The 22,269-nt window shown below is 43.7% G+C and overlaps 1 protein-coding gene across 1 annotated transcript in view; it reads left to right on the top strand.

Annotated features, from left to right (window-relative positions):
- Window positions 1-16,349: 16,349 nt before the first annotated feature.
- pias1a (protein inhibitor of activated STAT, 1a) overlaps window positions 16,350-22,269 on the top strand; it is a 46,056-nt gene continuing 40,136 nt past the window's right edge. Inside the window, 1 exon segment of the mRNA XM_042061917.1 lies at window positions 16,350-16,471. Coding sequence (XP_041917851.1) covers window positions 16,448-16,471 — 24 coding nt within the window. The 5' untranslated portion in view covers window positions 16,350-16,447.

Genomic DNA, 22,269 nt, shown 5'->3' with positions numbered 1-22,269 from the left:
ACTGCACCACCAGGTTGTCCAGCTGTGACAGGGAGATGACAACGGAGCCGCTACTGTACGCAGTTAATGGGATTTACCCATACCTTGAAAGGCTAGCCGGGTGCTTCAGTTCAATGTGCCGTTTCAGGTTTGCTGTGGATGTGATTGAAGTGCGGATTTTCTTTTTAGAAAGTTTGCACAGAAATGTAAGATTTTCCCCATCCTCACCGACCTTGTCATAAAACTTGTTTAAATGATCATCTTATCCGGTTCCAGCGCCGACAAGAGTGGCAGCCTACTCAGTAGCTCCGTGTCTTAGTGTTTGTTTCTACGTCTTTTGTTTACTTTTTACTTCACAGCTTTTTGGATTACACACTTTGAGGAGTGTTTTTATTCTATCATATGGATACGGACATATTACAACGCTCCAGCGACAGCAAACTTGTGTACACAAGGAACCAGCTGATCACACTACGACGGAATGCTGGCTGTGTTCACGACATCCCAGAGGAACTGGTGCTTTCGGGGTTGCAGAGCGGGAGTAAAAGTGAAGACGAGGCGTCGGGAGAAGAAGTGGAGATACAAGCCCTCAGTTCCATCGATTGTGATGGGAAACGTGAACTCACTGGCTAATAAGACTGACGAACTGGATGCCCTGGTAAGAAACCAGAAGTTGTACAGGGAATGTAGTTTGTTATGCTTTACGGAGAAGTGGCTAACAAGCCATATCCCCACTTCTAACGTTGAGCTGCCCGGCTTCAGTGTAGCTCGTTTGGACAGAGACTGTAAACTTTCTGGCAAAAAGAAGGGAGGTGGACTGGTGCTGTACATTAACAATAGATGGTGCAATCCCGGACATGTTACAGTGAAGGAGACTGTATGCTGTAAGGATGTGGAGTTATTAGCGGTTAGTCTCCGTCCGTACTACATGCCGAGGGCACGCAATTGCTGTCTGTGTTTACGTTCCACCTCGAGCTCTCCCGGATACAGCGTGTGACGTCATCCACTCCACAATCGCAAGGCTTCAAACCCAACACACTGACGCCTTTTTTTTCCCTCTGGCAACTTCAATCACATAACACTGGATTCCACACTCACAAATTTCTACCAGTATGTTGACTGCCCTACAAGGAAAAACAGGACAATAGACCTCATGTATGCAAACGTGAGGAATGCATACAGCGCAAACCCCCTCCCCCCACTGGGAAGGTCAGACCACAACCTCATTCATCTCCTGCAAGCCCAAAGTACAGAGGCTACCAGTTGCCAGTGGACACCTGAAGCGGATGAGGCTCTGAGAGACTGCTTCGAGTGCACTGACTGGAGTGTGTTACAGAATGGAGAGGACTTAAAAAAGGTCACACAGTGCACAACTGACTACCTGAACTTCTGCATGGACATTTTTGTTCCCACCAGAACTGTACGCCGCTTTCCCAACAACAAGCCTTGGATAACCAGCAATGTCAAGACCCTTCAGGAAAAAGATGGCGTTCAGAGAGGGGGACATGGCAGAGCTGAGGCGCGTGCAAGGGGAACTCAAATTCAAGCTGAAGGAGGCTAAGGAGGACTACAGAAGGAAGGTGGAACAGAAGTTGCAGGAAAACAACTTGAAGGAGACATGGGACTGCATTAAGGTTATCACTGGCCTGAAGAACTGCAGCTCTGTGGAGGGGGACCTGGACAGGGCGAACCAGTTGAACTACTTCTACAACAGGTTTGACTGCCCTGCTCCAGCTCCAATGGCAGTGGTCTGTCCACCAGCCCCCACCCCCACACTCCCTCAATACCAGTGCAACACTCACCTCCATCATCACAGGCTATCGTACCCCCACCATCACTGGATTTTGCACCCCTCCCCCACATGGTGATCACGAACAATGAGGTGACAACGACCTCAGTCAACAGCCATCAGACACACAGATCCCAGATGCACCCCTCCCCTCCCCTCCCCTTACACCCCTCACCATTACAACAGATCAAGTGACAGCCCAACTAAAGAAATTGCGCAGCAATAAAGCAGCGGGGCCTGATAGACTGTGTCCAAGGCTACTCAAGGCCTGTGCTGCTGAACTGGGGGAGCCACTGAAGCACATCTTCAATTTGAGCCTACGCCTTGGACAAGTTCCAACACTGTGGAAGACATCATGTCTCACCCCTGTCCCTAAGAAGCCACACCCTAGCTTAATGACTGCAGACCTGTCGCTCTTACATCACGTGATGAAGACAATGGAGCGATTGGTTTTAGGTATGCTCAGACCCCAGGTACGCCATACACTAGACCCGTTACAGTTTGCATACCAGGAGAAAGTGGGCGTGGACGATGCCATCACTTATCTTCTAGACAGGACACATTCTCACCTAGACAAGGGGAAAGGTGCTGTGAGAATCAAGTGCTTTTAACACCATCCAGCCCCTCAGATTGGGAGACAAACTCTTGCAGGTGGGTGTGGACGCTCAGCTGGTAACCTGGATTACAGATTACCTGACCGAGCGACCACAGTTCGTCAGACTGAAGAACTGTCTCTCTGACACTGTGATCTGCAGCACCGGAGCGCCACAGGGAACTGTGCTCTCTCCAGTCCTGTTCACCCTGTACACATCTGACTTCTGCTACAACACCGAGTCATGCCACATGCAGAAGTTTTCTGATGATACTGCAATTGTGGGGTGTATCAGGAACGGGCAGGAGGAGGAGTACAGGAGCCTGGTGGAGGACTTTGTGCAATGGTGCAAACTCAATCATCTTCAACTTAACACTTCAAAGACCAAGGAGATGGTGGTGGATTTCCGCAGGTCTAAGCCCACTCTGCTACCAGTCCACATTGATGGGGTCAATGTGGAGGTGGTAAGCACCTACAAGTATCTGGGTCTCAACCCGGACAATAAACTGGACTGGTCAGCCAACACTGATGCACTCTACAAGAAAGGGCAGAGCAGGCTGTACTTCCTGAGGAGGCTGCGGTCCTTCAATGTGTGCAGCAAGCTCCTCAGGATGTTCTACCGGTCTGTTGTTGCCAGCATCCTCTTCTATGCAGTAGTATGTTGGGGAGGAAGCACAGGAAGAAGGATGCGGGGTGAATTGACAGGCTGGTAAGGAAAGCTGGCTCTGTAGTGGGAGCTGAACTGGAGTGCATCACTTCACTATCTGACAAAAGGACCCTGAACAACATCTTGGACAATGAGTGTCACCCACTCCACAGCACTATTGTTAAGCAGAAGAGCCTGATCAGCTGGAGACTTCGCTCACTGCCTTGCACAACAGACAGACTGAGAAAGTAATTTGTCCCCAGGGCCATTGAACTGTTCAATGCTTCACTTAAGGGAAGAGGAGAGATGGACTTCTCTGCATAGTCTGTCTGCCTCTTCACCCCCTCCATGTTTGGATACTGTCTGTCCACTAGCCACTTTTACCACTGTCTTTCTGCCTCACTGTTTGTGTGCTATATTAGCACATATGCATAACCCCTCCCTCCATGCCACAGCCGAACTGTGGCCACACTTATACCTTTTCTTAAAATAGTTAAATATATAGATATATAGACTTTATTTCTGCATTGTTGCACTGTTGGACTTACTCATTTGCACTATCACCATGACACTTATTCACACAGAGCACCATACCTTACTATGCACAGAGAATCACAGGCTCAGTCCCTGCCTCAGTCATTGCAAGCACCTCTGATTGATTAATCCCCACTATGTGGATACTGTTTTTAGAATTGATTTAGATTAAGTGTTAGTATAATTTGTATTTTAGTATATTTAGTATATTCTTTATTTTCTACTGTCCTTATTGCTTAGTTGTGTTTTTGTATTATATACTTTAATTACTTTTTCTGCTGTTAAAGAATGTGTATGTGTTGTCTGTATGCTGCTGAGACCTTGAATTTCCCCTGGGGATCAATAAAGTATCTATCTATCTATCTATCTACGACGCCTCCTTCCCACTTTGTCGCTTACATGCTGCTTTTTGTTTTTATGACTCATTTGGCGGTGCGACAGTGTTGGCTGGTGTTGCCAGATTGGGTGTTTTTTCCACTACAAGGCCTGTTTACTGTGTGTTTTAGCCGGGTTTTCGCCTGGAAGGTTCTATAGAAATCTGGCACCCTATTGAACGGAGTTAAACTGAGAGAGCGTGCCATTCACAGACACCAGAATGAACAAGTTCACAGTAACGTTCATCAGGCAGTAATACAAGACGTTCAGTTTACGTTCGCCCAAAATCATGAACTATCGCTTAATGAACGCGCTCAGGCACACTGGCAATATCAACGATCAATAATGAAAATAAATAATACCATAAATATATGTGATAGGGTGAGATCAAATGGCTACACGATTGGGGGTGTGGCACCAATTGATCCATCAGGTGTTCACCATTGACGAACATGCATGCATTTATAAGCAGCGGTGTTGTGGGCTTGGAGTTAGACGGCAGCTCACGTTTGTGGCAGACGCATTGTTTGGCCATATTTTGGGAAAGAGTTCGTAAAGAACGGCAAGAGTGGAAACTTGGCTTGGTGATCGTTTCACTGTTTCCTCCTTATTTCCTCGTTTCCTCCTGTAGTAAAGGTAAGTGCATTCTGGAGGCGTAAGGGAAAGTTTTATATGAATGGATGTAGTACTAATGTGCTGCTATCTCGCTTCTCATGCTACTGCTGGGCGATCGTGTGCTGCTGTTTGCAGTGTGTCTGTTGACTGGGTGAGCTTGCGTGTGTGCGTGGTTAAAAGTTAATTGAAGATGGAGTGCGTGGGTTTGTGTTCAACTGTGTAGCGTGAGTGCGTGTGTGTGTGTGTGGCATAATCTACGTGTTTGCCTGTTTGTTTGTCTGTGTCTGTTGGTTTGTCTTGTATTGTCACTTATTGTTTCTGTAAGTTGGGGTTATTGTGGGTTTTGTTTTCCTGTTTCTTTCCTTTTATTAATTTGGGGAATATGTCATCAGTATTGGCTTGGGCAAATTCCATCTGGGGCAGTAGTACAGGATTACATGTGGGCCTTTTGTTTTCTGTTGAAGTTGTTTCCTTCCTTTTGCCGTGCCCCTTATTTGGTGAATTGGTTTTGTATTTAATTTGTTCTGTGTATGCCGTGTCATGGCCCTTGTATGGTTTGCCGTGCTGTGAAGAACAAACTGTTTAGTGTTTAACTAAATGTTTGTTTTACCTGGTCATGAGCATTTAATAAAATTAATGTATTTTGAGGAATCCTGCATCTCTTGCCCTCATTCATTCATTTGAGTGACCTGTGGTGGGAGACTAGGTAGAGTGCTTGGGGAAGCTAAGTAGGATCCAAATTCTAGTATTAGGGATTTGGTCCTGCCACATATACATACCATAACTCATAAGAACCACTTAATTAATTAAATGTAATCTGAACAGATGTCTTTTGACCCCTCTTGAAAGACCCAAAACTATCATAGGAACGCAGAACACTGGGCAACTCATTCCCCCAATGAGGAACCACTAAGGAAAAGAGTGTTGAATTTGACTTACCTATATATATACCTATATACCTATAACTCAATACATTTATTCAGTACAGTAAACAAAACGTTGTAATTTTTCAAGTATGCTAACTACTGCTCAAAATACCTCCATCTGAACAATACGGCTCCTTGGTGAGAACTGCCTGCCACAGCCCTAAGTAGGACTTGTCTGCAAAAGTGGTCCTGATGAAGGCCTTCAGCTGCTGCCATTCCTGATGGACCTTGTCAGTCTGGCATCCACCACTTAGTCCATAGATAAACAGGGAGAGAGATTAGGGTAGGACTAAGGTATGGGAACATTTAGACATAAATTAGACATTCAACATATAAAAACATCTCAGTCTCAGACCACTGTACACCTAGTATAGAATGAGACATTGCAAAATTGTCCTATCTGCTCACTTTCTGAGAGGGTTGTCAAAATGTTGCAGAAGAGAACCTCTGCCCTGCCATAGTCCAATAATGCTTCTGGACTCTCCGGCCATGCATCATGGTTGAATATTTTGAAGCAGTTGACTACACCTTCCCCTGACTGACTCAAAATGCAGCTGAAGCGTGACTTCATCTCTTCTACAGCAATGTCAACAGCTGCTTCAAAGTGCCGATTATTGCAAACATCAGTTGGAGCTTTCCCTAAAAATCATGGTGACATCAAAATTGAAATACCAATAACTACACTGAAATCATTTTATAAATATATTCTCTTATTTGCTATTGCACCACACCTGAAAGGTAACACTTTCTCCCTCAGTCTGAATGCTCAGAAATGTTTCTAGCATTCCTCCTAGCTTAGGCCTCGTCTTCATCCCTTCCAGTTCAAATACAGTGTTTTGAAGCTCAGAAGACGCCTTGGGTAATATTAAGTAATTTGACTGTAGGATTTGGCTAAGGCTCCCTAGCTCTGCAAACATATCAGCGATAAAATGGCTTAATGTGCAGAATTCAAGTCGCTCCATCTCACACTTGATCTAGAAACGTCGAATTGCATCAAATCACCAATTCAGTAATAGTTTAGTGTACCACTTAAAGTTTAATTTCATTACTGAAAAGAAATTACCGTCCTTATTAGCTCTTCCCTGCACTTCAGCCAATGGAGATGATGCTGATAGATGGCTCATATGCTCTTCATCCTGTCCACCTGTTTTCAAATACATGCTCAACATATGGAATCCATTGCGTACCTTTGACACTGCAAGGTGTGCTGACGTTGACTCCCAGCATTTCACCCACTGCTCGCAGCTCATTGTAATTATCCACTGGCTATACATGTAGCTTAAATTCAGTGACTCCACGTCTCATACTGATGTCCAATATCCAAGTTTGTTTACTGTTGGAACACCGTGAAAACTAAGACATACAAAATACAAATATCACAGGGGCCAATGGCCTGACTACGCCACCCTGAGGCCTAATGCATCAGGGAATCTTTAGGAGATCGTACCTCTAGACAGAGACAGCTCTTTCAGGTTCAAAAATTACACAGTGGATACATAAATTCCGGGAAAACGAAAGATTTATTAAGACACAAAGGTTGGGAAATGGAGATCTGAGGGTGGCAACTATGGAAGTTCACACCAATACCATGCAAGCATCATAAAAGGTTCTCCTGTTACACAGCAAAGGCACACAGCAAAGCTACAAGCAATACACCAGAAACATCACACATGTGCTTACACTAGCCCCCCCTCAGAGCCACCTCCCTACTAAAATAAAAACAAAAATTACACAAACAAAAGGACAAGACAAGCAAAACAAAAAAAAACAAACATAACAAATAACCAAAGCAAAAACAAGACAAGACAGCAGCATGACCCATGTTACCCCACCAGCATGACTGTGCTGCCTAAAAGAACAGAACACAGAAGAAGATTAAACAATCAAACACCACAATATACATAACAGAAAACCACAAATGTCTATGGGGAGACAGCATACCTGACGGTGGCACAGACAGGGGCTACACTAGTGGCGTCTAAATTGCTATTGGCTGCTGCCCCTCTTAAGTAGCACTCCACTGGTGCCAGATTGATTGCCTATGCCCCACCCCCTTCATTAGCACTGGCAGGTGCTATTGGAAATAGCAGGCAGAGAAGGTCTACCTGCTACACATACAACAACCGTTTTACACATGACATCACAACAAGAAACATACAATGTGCGCCTGATAGCCAGCAGTAGAATTAGGTTCAACTTTAGATTCACGTTCAACTTCAGAATCACGTACATGCGGCCTTATTCTTAGTCCATGCTGAACGCTAACGCGTCCGGGTCAAATAAGGAAAGGTCACGTGAAACACACCTTTCCGCCCAAGTACAAAATTAAACATGATCAATTTACACAAATGACCTAATCCAAATACAATGACTCAATTCTTACATACAATATTCAATGATACATTCGCATAAAATATCTTATTTCCTCCTATGCTTCAACTGACCTTCCAGCGTCAGCTACACTCCCACCAAATGACCTTGATTCATTGGAACACATATAACACATCAATTACATCAATGGTAATTTATAGGCAAGGGAGCACACAGTACAGGACAAGATTCACTACATCAATGGTAATTTCCAGGCAAGGGAGCACACAGTACAGGACAAGATTCACTAAACCAATAATTCATAATCACTATCCTCCTTTGTTAAAATTGACATAATACATCACTATGCAACTACAATACGTTGAGTTGACATCAAAATCATGTCATTCGGATGTGTTTTGAGAAAGTTCGATTTTACCGTTTTTAGTCAAAACTCGTTAGCCTGGAAGTGACCCGGGCATGTCATTTCGCCGCTACAAAACGCTATTTTTATACCTCTTCTACAGTTCCAAACAACATTACACTTACGTGGTAGTGAGTAGAGCAGTGGTCCCCAAACTTTTTCTTCCGAGGGCCAGCTCACTATGCCTGGCTCTAAGAGAGGGCCAGAGACTCGGAGTATCAGTAACCATAAATAGCTTAGCGCTGTGAACAAAGGCAGTCTACCTTAGTTGAATATTCCATTACATTTAATCTACAGGCTATTCAAATTTAATACCATTGTTATCTGTGTTTATATTGCCATCATGCCATATCAGTGTAAAATGTAGCTCAAATGAAACTAGATGTACCGCATAGCGGTACAAAATATGACCGCCGCTCAGTCCTGTACATCCGTTCCGCGAAAATAAATCACACTTCAATTTGTCTCCATATTTTACTCCATCCCCCACTCTTGAAACTTTTGTGTATGCTTGTTTGGCATGCCTGAGTGTGTGTGTGCGGCTGCACAGAAAGTAGCCTACTGGTGCTGAAAAGGTGAATAGATTGTAGAATAGCAAAAGAAGATGTAGCATTGTTATAAAACCTTTAAAATCTCTAAACAATCACAAGTAGGGCAGTTAATCACAGTTCATCCATTGCAACTGGATTTATGAAAGGTCACTTACACCTGTAGGCTACATTGTATTTGGGAAAAGCAAAAGGTATCAGCATAATGTTATTTATTTATTTATTTATTTATTTATTTATTTATTTATAAACAAAAACATCTCTGTCAGTTCCATGCCGTTTTCAACAGCTATCAAAAACAAAGGTAATTTTTGGATGGATGGATTTTTTGTGAATGTTTCTTCTTCTACATAAGATTTTAGTCATCTTTAGTTCATGTAATACTTTATTGTCAATGCACAAATAAAGTAACAGTAGTCTGAAACGAAATGCTGTTTTACATCTAACCAGTGGTGCAAATAACTGACATGTCCAAATGGGCCTTGATGAAATGCGTCGCTAGACTGTTCATACACATTTTAACGGGCCAAAGTTGAAGAGCTGTTGTCCGTTATTGTTCGTGCAAATATAGGCTGATTCATGTTGCCTCGCATTGTGTAACTGAGGTCCATGGCTAGTCTGGCTTTCACCAGACCAAGCTCAATCTTTTAAGAAATCAAAAAATAAATAGTGGGCAGATCAGGCTGGGTTCACCCAGCCTAGTCCATAGGCACCCGATATTGTTTAATTTTTATATCCACGCTCTGGCTATTCTAAATGCAAAAATGCATCAGGGAGTTATGACAAAACTGTAACTAACAAACTAGATCCTAATAGAAAGCTGCTAGCTTCCCTAAACTACAGGTAGGCTTATAAGGTAGGCCTCTTTACAACATAAATTGTCAATAGGCTATGCTGGCGACACAAATAAAATCTCCTTTGGAAACCAATGGCTTACGCCTTCCAGTATCAAGCGGACTTAAACTGCCATATCGTGGCGAAAAGTTGTAATAAAATTCACGCAGCTCCATCAGTCAAGGAAAGCGCGAATGAAGTAGCCACTTCTAAATGGGACCCACTACACAGTAGCTTAAGGTGTGTTGCTAAAGCAGCCATAATGAAATGAAGGTGTCATTGTTTGGATACTTCACACACACGTGCTTTTTAATTTCACTGACTACAACTACCAAGCTGGAATCAAAGCACATCGATTCCCCTCTCACACCCTGCACGCACTTAAAACAAAATAAACAGGCGTCTCAGTCTCACGCATGTATAGGCAAAACTGTATCAGACCGGTGTAACGTTGGTAAATCTTCCATTGCACAGAATTTTTGTAGCACGTGCAACAAACGACAGTCGAAAGATACAATTACAGTGCTGCTATCAATTTGCTTGGTATAACCGCATTTATAGTTTTCTACAAATGCAATCAATCAAATTGGCCTCCATCACTCAACCAACGCTAACGGTAACATTACCTAGGTCCTTATTGATATTATAAGATTAACGTACCTGCAGTAAAAACCAAGCATGTCCGATAAACATCCTCAGATTTATTTCGGCTTCAAGAAGAAATGGGAATTACATTTCATGTGAACATCGTCCTATCCTTATTAGACGTTCTCTTCGGTAAACTACAGTCCTTGTAGGAAGCGTCCATTGTTTTTCCAACCCACTTTTAACTTCCAACAAAATTACGTCTCACTGCAACGATGCGCCATCTGGTGGACAAACGACTACTTATCGCCAATACTGGAAATGCAGCCATGATGATGATGATGATGATGAATATTTTTGGCTTTCTTTTAATCCTACTGAATTTGTAATTATGTATCGGCCGTTCTAATACTGATAGTATGTGGGTGCCTGTGTGTGTGTGCATGTGTATATGTGTTCACCGCCATCTACAGGCCAATGAGTGTACAGTCACTAAATGTACACATAACCTAATTTTTTTTAGACCCCCCCCCCCCCCCCCCCATGGATGAAATTCTACGAAACTTGGCATACCCCCAGAGAATGCCAGGTCAATCATACACATAAAATTTGGTGCAGTTTTGAACATCTTAACTGAAGATAGGGGCGATTAAAGCAGAATAATATTGCATTTTCATTTTTTACCAGGGGGGTGCAAATCACAAATGAGTGATTATGGGCCAGGTTGATGTGGGTCCTTGAGACCAACATACCGTAAAAGATTCTTCATCCTCAGTGCCACGGTTCAGGTAGTTATTTAGGAAAAACTGCTTTTTTTGCGGTTCGGGGGGCCCAGCACGGGGGGGGGGAGTGGCCCCCGGGGACGAAACCAAATTTTTCCGTAAAAGTCTAGTGGGGCTACATACCCACCAAATTACATGTGCCCCGGTGGTTCGGTGTCCCGGGTATCGTTGACCAAAAATTCAGGAAGTAGATGACGGGGGGGCTAGCTTCGCTAGCGGCGGTCATAATAATAGCATTCTCAAAACTATAAGCAGGGAGTCCCAAAAGTATATTTTGAACTCTGAACTTTGCATAGATTACACAGCTCAAATTGTGAACAAGCAATATCCTACAAATAATTTAAAGTTCTCAAACTATGTGTTTTATGAAGTGGTGGCAGAAACATCTGAAATGACCACCATTCTAACTTTCACTCACCTGATGAGAACTTTGTGAACTCTGTATGAACATTTGAACGAGTAAATAAAAAATATAAATAATTATACCAGAAAGTTCCAGAATTATGACTTGAATAGAAGTTAGTTAGTTATTAAAAATTAATTGATACATTTTTAGAATACTTTGAGCACTGATGCAGTCAGCAGAGGCCTCTTACATTGTTTGTAGGTACGCCTACTATACATTTCATTCCGTTTTCGATGGCAAACACGAAACAGCGCCAAAACAACCACCAGTGGACAAAAAGAATATTACATGTGTACTGTTAAGACCCGCCATAGAGAATGAATGGGGAAAATTACGGAGATTATAGTTTGACGATGTCGTACTCCCGTGCGGGCCGGATCCTATATACCACGGACATGTTTTGAGGGGCCACCTAAAATGAGGTGGCGGGCCATATCCAGCCCGCGGGCCGTAGTTTGGGGACCACTGGAGTAGAGGGTCCCTAAAGCCAAACCGAAGTATCCCGAGGTCTTTATGTGGTCGGATAGAGAGTCCAGAATGAATTTCATCAAGCCAGTACCTTTCCGGAAATGTTGCTGCTGCAGCTGCCATCTTTAGGGGAAAGTCCGTAGGAGTCGATTGCCGAGTGTGGAGTAACACGCTCTGGAAATTCACAATTTCGTCGCCGTTTTTAAAAAAAAAAAAACATAGTCCAGTATTTCTTTCGAAATTGAAATGAAGTTGTATGCAACAGCAAACCCTAGCTTTCTAACAGGTTGGAATTTTGAAATGTCACGTGACGTGATGTCTCGTGTGAGGTAGCCTCCTGTTGACGGCAATCGACTCCTACGGACTTTCCCTTAAAGATGGCAGCTGTAGCAGCAACATTTCCGGAAAGGTACTGGCTTGATGTATCCAAATCGAGATTCTTCACTTGTTATTGGTATTGAAACAATAATGTTGGTATCGTGACAACAGGAGTTGGGGATGTGTCCCCACCAAAGCTGAGACCAAACCTACGCCCTTGGTTGAGCTCTACACAGGTTTTCGTGTTACAGCTCCAGTAGCCTCTGCCATCTTGGTCAAACTTTCACCTCTAAACACAAACATACCGAACTGATAAATAAAGTTAAACTTTTGCCAACTCTGTTTCGCTTGCCTCTGCGAATTCATTCTTATTTTGCCCAATAGAGTGCCTAAGCTCCATGACTTTGGGCGTACATCATGGGACCTATCTTCAGGTACTGATAGATGCGACATTAACCTTGATCCATTGTCTCCCAAACAAAGAACTGATTGAAGAGAAAAAATAAACTATTTACATACTTACATATGTATTTACATGTCCTCTTTACTGGCCAACACAGGGAACATCTGTTGCCTGTAGAAATTCACCAGAAAGAGTCTTATAGGATGAGGATAATCACTGCATCCTTTGTAGGCCATACAAAATGGCAAAGGTCCCAGTGTGTGATGTACAGCTGGACTTGGTGCCAATATGGGTGGTTGTCCTTCAGGATTCTCCCTCCACACGAAGGCAAACGCACGGGGACTGGACAGCCTCCGCGATGGTCATATTCCACTGGCTATGTAGGGCAGATGGGTCCACAAGCACATCAGGTCACAAAGAGTCCAGAGTCGTGCACCTTTACCTGATAAGGCTGCCATCCAACTTCTGCCCCCCCCCCCCCCCCCAAACCCTCTGCTGACCCATGGTTGCCTGGATGATACCGTGCTGGTCTTGAGTCACATGCATTGAGGCAAGGATTGCCTCAAGCCCCTGACCCGGATGCTCCCTCACCAGTTCATGCAGTTAGTACAGCCTGACGCTGTGGCTCTGGCGACATCAGCCATGCCATGCCACAATTTTAGGACGCTACAATAGAGTAATTAATAATACAAGTATGGGCATCATAACATGTGCCAATCAATACTCAAATTTAATATGATGCTATCGTTAGCTGACAAACTCGTAACACTCACTGAAACCTTGTACAGCCGGTCTCGCATGCTGGTGCGTACGAAAGCGACCAAAACTCACGAATAGCTGCAGCTCTCAACAAGACATCGCATTCATGCCACATCGGATATTCGGAAATTTGGAAAAGACTTGAACGCAAAGTCGGGTCGGATTCTATGCTCGGAGACTCGTGCGGAAGAGTTACACTTTAGGGCCCGTCCCATTTCTTCCATTATGTAAGGGATAACGGCCGCCGAGGTGTCCTGATACGGAATTAATGGACGAGGGCGAGGGGCAAAGAACTTCCCGACGGGCAGCGGAGGGGAGTTGACTCCGCCCGAGTAGACACACCTGGACACACCTCGAAGGCCGTTATCCCGCTTATCACCCGGTTGCCACTGTAAAGCAAAGGAAACACGCGGTTCCGTTTAAAAAGAAGCTCACTAGTTCAGCTTGTTGTACAACTTTCGTTGGCCCTATAACAGCGATAGCATGGAAAGTTAGCTTGTTTACAGTTGATTCCATTGTTGCGAAGCCTGCCTCCAGCCTCAACCGTCGTCCTACAATCATTGTTACCATTCATAAGCATTGATATGGAACGGCGATTAAACTTTTTTTACCAGATCTACTTCATAGGTGTCCCGTTATTCAGGATTAAAAGCCACCCCGCCTGCCAATCAGAAAAGAGTATTTTTTCTCTCAGGGTGATAAATAGATTTAACATAGGCCCAAACGTTGGGAAGGCCCATTCATGTGAATGGAACTTTCTGCAGCACTTTGAAGAGCCGTGTAATAACGTTATTTGATGGGCAGACTCTCTCAAAGCATTCAGCAGATATCATGAACATCGTCAGATAGCTTCGTGAGATATTTTGTAACATTACTGTTCAAAACTCAACAGTCCATTGGATGTGCATCAAACTAACATATTCCAACATATTTAGAAATTTTAATATGCTTATTTGCGAAAATATATGAGCAATGCAAATGTTCCTTTCCAGCGGTGTCAGCCATCTTGGTTGAAAATTTTGGCTGGCTCGCTGAGTTCGCACGGTATCCTGGGTAATTTCATCTCCCACTTGCCTGTATCAGTCCTATATTTTAAGGAGAAAATAGCACTTCCCCTTGCTCCCTAAAGTAATGGGACACCCTACCCCTACACGTGCACGTGCAAAAACGAGGGTTAGGGCAAAAATCTAGGGGAAGGGGAGGTATTGGGACGGGCCCTTAATGTTAGGGTATCAAGAGTCCCAAACTTTATCCCATAGCCACTTTATTTTCCTTCCCCAAAGAGAGAGGTCACATTGGCAAAGTACTGTAACAAGCACTTCTTATTACACATGCACTAATGATCTGTAGGTACAATAATACATTATGTATGGACAACATCAGTATGTGATATTACATATTGATATTACATATTACAAAATTCCTTTCATACAATCACTAACCAAAGTAGGACCTGGTTCACCCAGTCAGGAGCAGTTAATCAGGTGTGTTTAGGGATGGATAAAAGCTGTTCAGTAAAGTGGGCCAGAGAAGAAGCACATATCCTGGAAAAACATACTTAAATAGGCTATGAATGCAGGAAGTCTTGTCCCAGGTTTCATGAACTGAAATGAAATATTAATTTCTCCAGGCTCACAAAGCTTACTTCTCTCAAATTCTGAGCGCAAACTGATAGCTGTTGCCTTATGTAATACATTTACTGTATGATATTGACTGAGTTACTTATATGAATTTACATTATTTGATGATGTGTGTTCATACTTTTGTTCATTTAGAGCACCTGCCTTATCTAAAAAAATGACCTGAGTGCTGGGGCTGAGATGTATTACTTAGAGTAAACCGCTAGGGGGCACTGTTAACACCATAATGGCAGATGAGCCGTATGGCAGCATAGTTGCATTCTTGCTTTATGTCAAGGGATTGCTCGCTCAAATTTGACTGTCTTGTCAACATATTCAAGCCCATGCTGATCATGATATGTTTTATGTGGAGGGAAAAGGACGTATTGAGCAGTATATTAGGGTAGCTGTTTAAGTGAAAAAAAAAAAAAAACCTGACTTTTAAACAACAAATCTTAAAATCTTAGTCATTCAGTAGTGTGTGAGGAATGCTACTTGACAGCTTTCTTTATTTCACTTATGTGCAATGAGTTGTTTAAATATGTCTCATTCTTTCTATTTATTGGGTTTTTCAAAAGACGTGCAACAATGTATCACTGTCAAACATTGTCATGTCATTCTTTCTTTCTTGAGGATTTTTATAGACCTCTTCTTTGCCACATTCATTTGGCCCCAGACATTTGACCAGTAGGCCGAAACTGGGGCCAAATATTTTGGTGCGTGGTACAACCCAGTGTGGTTTATTAAAGGTAGGGTAAGCGATGCTTAACACCCAACACTTTTTGTAACATAACATAACGATCCTGACTGCATGAAACATAAAGTGGGGCAGTGTGTCCCTCAAACAATAACATAACACTGGAGTTTCTCAGGGAGTGCTGAAGGGAGGTGTGAGGTACCCCTCTGGTGTGTTTTGTTTGGTCTTTGATTCAAATATAATGTAAGGTTTGGGCAAAAGCATCAGCAAACAAACACATCATCCAGCATCACTTAGGCCTACCCTACCGTTACAGTATAGTAAAACGTCTTCACGGGTGATCTTTTTGAACATGGCCAATAACAGCCATGGGCAGTAGCGTCTGTTCTAAGGGTGAAATCGTAGAGGCGCTGCACAAACAGACAAAGATCAATCAAAGACTCTATACTAATTTTATGGACGCGTCGGACTCGGCCTAAAACAAAAATTTATCAGAAAAAAGCTAAATATAAATTAACTTTAGTTGGGATAATTGATAACATTTTCCTTGCATTTCCATGTATTTACGAAATGTTGCCATCGACTGTGTTAGCCATAGATTATAATATGAATAGATTAAGGAATCTGAACACAAAAGACAAATGCGTGTGCGGAAAAAAAAGCATTCGTGGATGTCTATGATGCTTCGGCAACAGTTCACAACTGAGTGTTGACTTTGTGAACAAATCTTTGAAGTTTTTGTTTTCAAATTCTGTTCTCTTTAACTATCCCATGCTATCATATCGCGCTCCCAGGCCATGTGACGAGACTACATCACGCCTGCGCTAGGAGTTACAAGATGGCGGAGAGTGCGGAACTGAAGGTAAAACGCAGCCCTCAAATTTTATCAAGATTACTGGCTTTTATCCATCACTGCAATCTGAACCATCAATGGGGCGCTTTGTTAAAACATTACGAATATTTTGCGGTCACATTGTATTCACGTTGGTGTCAAAGAGGCCTGTAAACTTATGCCATTTACCACAATACGATTTCTTCCTAGCTCCGTGCTAACGAACGTTAAAAGCCCAAATCGTATTATTGTTGATGCCGAGTTGAGTGGGTCTTGTCCTCGTCACCCCATCAAAATATTTCAGCGACTTCTGCATTTACAACTGCGCTGTTCATGAGGCATTGTGGAAAAAGTGTTCGCTAAAGAGTTTGTCGCTATTTTTGTGTTTTCAGTTGGTGTCCCTCTCTAGCTAGGCTAGCAAGCTACTTTTTTACATGAACGTTACATTTTAACCGAGAGATCTGTGCACCGAGCGACGCCAATGTGTTTGTATATTTGCAGGTGTTGTGGTGACATATGCTTAAAGATAAAACTAGAGCTGGAGCAGATAGATCTTAGCATATTGGATAAACATGAGTACTGTTCACTATGTCTGTGCCTTAGAAGCGGGCTCCTGCACTGGTCTCTGTCAACCATAAGCAAGCGAACACCTGTGGGCTTCGCACTTGTCAGGAGAATTGTATTATTGCAACCTAACTTACATCTGAATATGAGTCCATATATTTCACATATTCTGTATTTAAGCCGATACTGTATGCTCTGAACATTGAGAACGTGCAGCCTTGAGAACGTGCATCTGAAATGACAATAGAATGATTAGAACTGTTTTGCTAGAGCAGGCCTACGTATAATTAGGCTGTTTGTCATTGAAAAGCACCCACTTAGTGCGCGCGACCAAACTCCCCTCATAAAATCACTTTTTACGCGGGCGTTTTCATATTTTTTTCTGATGCATCACCTGTTCGTTGGTATCGCTTTTCCACTAGTGGCGCTAATTTGTCGCGATTTTCAGAAGTCATGAGAAGTTCCACAATTATTATTATTATTATGATATTTAATCCAAACCTGCCCCTCTAGTAACTGATATGTCTAGATGTTGCTGTTATGCAGAAGTCCTATATTTGGCATATCTGAATGTTTACCATGCAAATGTTTTCCTGATCAGAGCAATAGGGCACATCTTGTAAATCCTTGTTGAATGCTATATATTTTTTTTTATGCCTCGCTCAGATGTGCAAATTGACAGCATCTTACATTTGTTTTATAGAGTACTTCCTTTTGAACTCTTGCACATTACTGTGTTAGTTACCGGAGGATGTGGCAGCATCAAGGAGGACAAGGTAGCATAATGTTAGTCTTATCTGGATGATGACTCCGTCATTATGATCAGATCACATTGGTCCTACGCCCACCTTGATAGGCCTTATGTGGCTTTTTCTCGTACCTTCCTTCCTTCTTTTTCTCGTACCTTCCTTCTCATGTACTGTCCGCAGGTTTGTGCTTGTTTTAAGGTGTTTGAATGCGCGCTGTCCACTACAATTAAACCCGACTGAAGCACAGTGGTGCTTAAGAACTCAACAGGTGGGCGAGTAGGGGTGTCTTTTAATCAGCCTTAAATGTAGGGGTGTCTTTTAATCAGCCTAAGAAGGTAAGTTGGCCCACAAAAGTTTAGTTTACAGGTTGTGAGTAAAGTGTCAAGCTTGAATAGTGATGCACACTGCCCATGTGGCGTTTTGAGTGCTGGGCTTGTTGTAAAGACTGACTGCACACTAGGCTGCAACAATGTTGTAGGCCTGATGGTAGAAAAAGCAAGCCCTATGTCAAGTGAATTGTGAATCTGTATCAAGGGACCATGTCAGCCAGTGCTTCTTGTGCAGCTTAGTAGGGACCCTTGTGTTAACTTGGTCTGTGCCTGACCTGGGTTGTTTTTGTTTCTAGCATGTGTGATATGAATTCATATTCATATTTTTTTAATATATATCTTGTTGGAACAAGTTTTATTGTTACAATCAGCATCTCTGTGAGTGATGGACCAATACGCCTGTTCCCTCTGACGGTTTGCTGCGTGTTTATTCTCTGGGTTCTCTGTGCTGTCTTAGGTTGCACGAGGTTAAACAGGTTGATGAAGAGAGGTGACAAAAAGCTTGTTGGATGGAGACGCGGCTATTTTAAAATCTCTTTGACCAAGTGAGAGGACCTACTCCGTAATGAGTTCGCCCTTAGATCCTGTACATCGGTGTGAAATGAGAGCAGAGGGGGGCAAGAGCAGGAAGAAGCCTGTGTTGAAGTGCCTCATTTACTCCTCACTCGGGGGAAATAAACGACCAGGGACACTAGGTGTGTGTGTGTGTGTGTGTGTGTGTGTGTGTGTGTGTGTGTGTGTGAGAGAGAGAGAGAGAGAGAGAGAGAGGGGGGGGGGGGGGGCATTTTTTTCCTTTTCATTAGTCGTCTGCTGAGGCTTTGGCTAGAATTCAGTATGTCATGATGTTTGTGCATTTTTTAAACACACCTGAGAAAAGTGAATAGCACCATGGCAATACCCCTCTTCTACAGTGTAGTCTATTTAGACTATAGTGCTGCTTACTGGGAGCTGCGCTCAGCTGATGAGACACGTCTCTTACCATGATGCTTGTATGAATGTGAGCTGTTAGGTATGTTTGTATAAGGATATGTCCTTAGCTGCAGTTGTCAAACAAACAAGACGAATTGATCTTCAAACAATGCAGATTGAAGTTGGAATTTTAGGGAAGACTGTTGTATAGCTCCACATGAGTTAATATTCTTAAATTCTATATTCGAGAGAGAGAGAGAAGTGGGTTGGTCTATCTGTGTGTTCGCATGTGCATGTGTGTGCGCTTTAGTGCCTCTTCACTGTACCTCGTCACCTGACACTGACCCCTTTGATGTCTGCAACCTAGCTCTGTAGGCCTGCAGCCTGTAAGTTAGTCAGTCATGCAGTGGTGGTCATTTCTCCGCATGTGTGGATGCAGAAGGCTCTGGAGAGAAGCAGCCCCTTTATTTGAAGAGTTCAGATGCAAAACCCTCTAAATCCGTCTGACCACTTTTCTTTTAAATGAGCATTTAAATTCAGGCTCCTATAGGTTTTTGCCTATAAATCGATATTTCAGACCAGGAAGAGAGTGGTATTTAGTGGGTTTAGAAGTTAAATTATTTGATTAGCGTATACTATGTGTGGAGAGCATCCCCTCACCTCTTTATCTCATTTTTGACATAGGTGGGATTTAGAGGCTTTTGCATCTGAACCCTTCATTTGTAGAAGAAGTGTAGGTCTGAGCAGTTTATTTATATTATTCACCTGTGTTAGACATTTTCATAAAACTCATAATTATTACTAATGGTCTTTAAATAAAACAAGCAGACCATGTTCTAAATGAAAACTGATGCAGAGAATTTTATTCACAGCATCGGGGACCTAACTAATCTAAGTTCCTGCAACCTAGCTCTGTAGGCCTGCAGCCTGTAAGTTGACTAACTTCATGCAGTGGTGGTCATTTCTCCGCATGTGTGGATGCAGAAGGTTCTGGAGAGAAGCAGCCCCTTTATTTACCCTCCTTCCCTTACTGTTGCTCTCGTTCACGCTCGTTTCTTTTTTTATTACTGCTGTTGGCTGTCCACTCCACTCCTCTCATCTCTCCTCTCATCTCCTATCTACCCCACTTGGGCCACACACACACACACACACTTCTGCCGAAGTCAGCCATGTTTGTTAAGCTTTGCTTCCAGCCCTCGAAACCTTCCACAGGTGTGAGAGAGACCACAGCTGTGTGGTGAGCCAGTCACTGTTCATGTTCCCACTGCTGCTTTGCCTGCAGTAAGCTGAGACACTGGGCTGATTTTGAATTATATTGAGCGGGACACGTCTTTGGAGATTCCCCACGTCGAGACCAGGAAATTGAGGGGGGGGGGGGGGGGGGGGGCCCTCACTGAGGTTTCAGATATTCATGTTGCCGTAGAGACTATATTTGCATGTGCCGCCTTTCATGTGTTTCATGGGTTCTTGGTGGTTATCGAGACAGGAGAAGGTGCATTGGATAGTTCTGCAATGTCCATTCGGCCTACCACTGGGTGGCCTGTGGCCTGCTGCTTCCTACCATCTCAGAAATGTCTTTAAAAAAGATAACAAACAGGCCCTTCTATAACCTTGACTGATGTAATCTGGAATCAGGAAATGATTCTGATAATAATGGGTGTGGGGGATTGTTGAGAGTGATTCCACGTCTCAGTGCCTCGATAAGAGGACATGGTTTCACATGGAATGTCACTCGTTACTGTAGGCCATGTGCTGAGGCTAGGCTGTTGTTTGACTTGCCACTTGCAAATAGTGAAAGTGCTTTGTTTACTTGACGCTGAATTCATCTAAAAGGCAGTGAGGCTAACTGCGTCTCCTTGGTAGTCTCCATCCTTGATGGCGTCTTTTGCTAGAACTCAGAGCTGAGAGGTCTGAGGGGCCAAGCAATTTTTTAGTGAAGGTAAAGGCTAGATGAAGAAGAAACGGTGAATCTACTCTGATCGAGCTGTCTCTCAACAGGAAAAAACATATATATGGCACAACCACAACTATTGCAGGTCTGTTACATGACACTATGTAACCATCATAGATTTGTATATATGGAGCTATCATCTTGGAGCTTGGCCATTTTTGTCTCTTGGGTGGTAACAGTAGTCGAGGCTGGTGTCCGTGCACATGTTACTGTACAAAAGAAAAATCCATTTAAATCTCATTTTTCCTCTTCCTCACTCTCTGTGCAGGTCTCGTGCATGGCGAGTAGTTTGTGTAGGAGCAGGCCCAGGGTACTAGCTGAAATCACATAAAACAGTTTATTCATACTTGGGAGAGAGCCAGGTGATCAAATTGTCCGATATGCCTGAAGCAAGCAAACCTTTCTGAATATGAAATTACATTCTACCCTGTTTTTTAAAAAAAAAAATTTATGTCAGTGGAGAACTTTAACGTGGGGTTTAGGACGGTAACTAAACGTGATGACTAGTATGCGCTCAATGTCCATATAATCATCTCTGTGTGTGTCTCTGCGTTGTGTGCGGAATCTGGTTTCGGACAGAGTTAAATCCAGGGCCTGGCTTTAAGGCTGCAGGTGTGCTTCAGCTGGGCTGTTTAATCTGTCCACAGACACACACTCACTCCGTCAGAACTACCTTGTTTTGATAACAGCCCATTGATGCTGGCACTGTCGCTGCAAGAGCTGCCGGTGAAGGCTGCGGGTGTGACACACACCAGGGGCACACACCTGGTTCAGGCAGGAGGTATTTTTAGCCAGACAGACGTAACCGCAGCCCCCAGGCCATGCAGCACCCCTGGGAGGACCGTCTGAGTCTCCCAGTCGCCCCCACCCCCAGCTCAGCCCAACCCTCTCTGGGTCACTGGACCCCAGGGCTGGAGTTTGGGGGTGGGGGTTCAGGGTAGGACAGGCCTGAGCGTCCCTGTGGGGGGGGGGGGGGGGGGGGGGTTGATTGGCTACTGTGTTTCCTACTAGTCCACCTCCGAGCTGGTCATCTGCGCTGGTCTTGCCCTGTGCTGAACATGAGCTTTTTTCCTGCCCTGCTGGCCTGGCGCTCTCCCCTCTGCGCTGAGACAATGTGCTGTATGACATTAGAGCTGAGAGGGGGAGAGAGAGAGAGAGAGAGAGAGAGAGACAGCGCGCAGGCAGGCAGGCAACACAATGCAGGGAGGTATGCGAGGGTTGAGCTGCAGCCAGCTCAGCTACAGGAGGAGAGAGGGAGGGAGGGAGAGGGTGATTGAGAGAGCGAGGGGGGTGAGGGAGTGAGTTGGAGGGAGAGGGAGGGAGGGA

Source organism: Alosa sapidissima, chromosome 14 (assembly GCF_018492685.1).
Source record: "Alosa sapidissima isolate fAloSap1 chromosome 14, fAloSap1.pri, whole genome shotgun sequence".
NCBI lineage: Eukaryota > Metazoa > Chordata > Actinopteri > Clupeiformes > Clupeidae > Alosa > Alosa sapidissima.
Note: the sequence above shows the minus strand (reverse complement) of the source record. Positions and strands in the feature narration are given on the sequence as shown.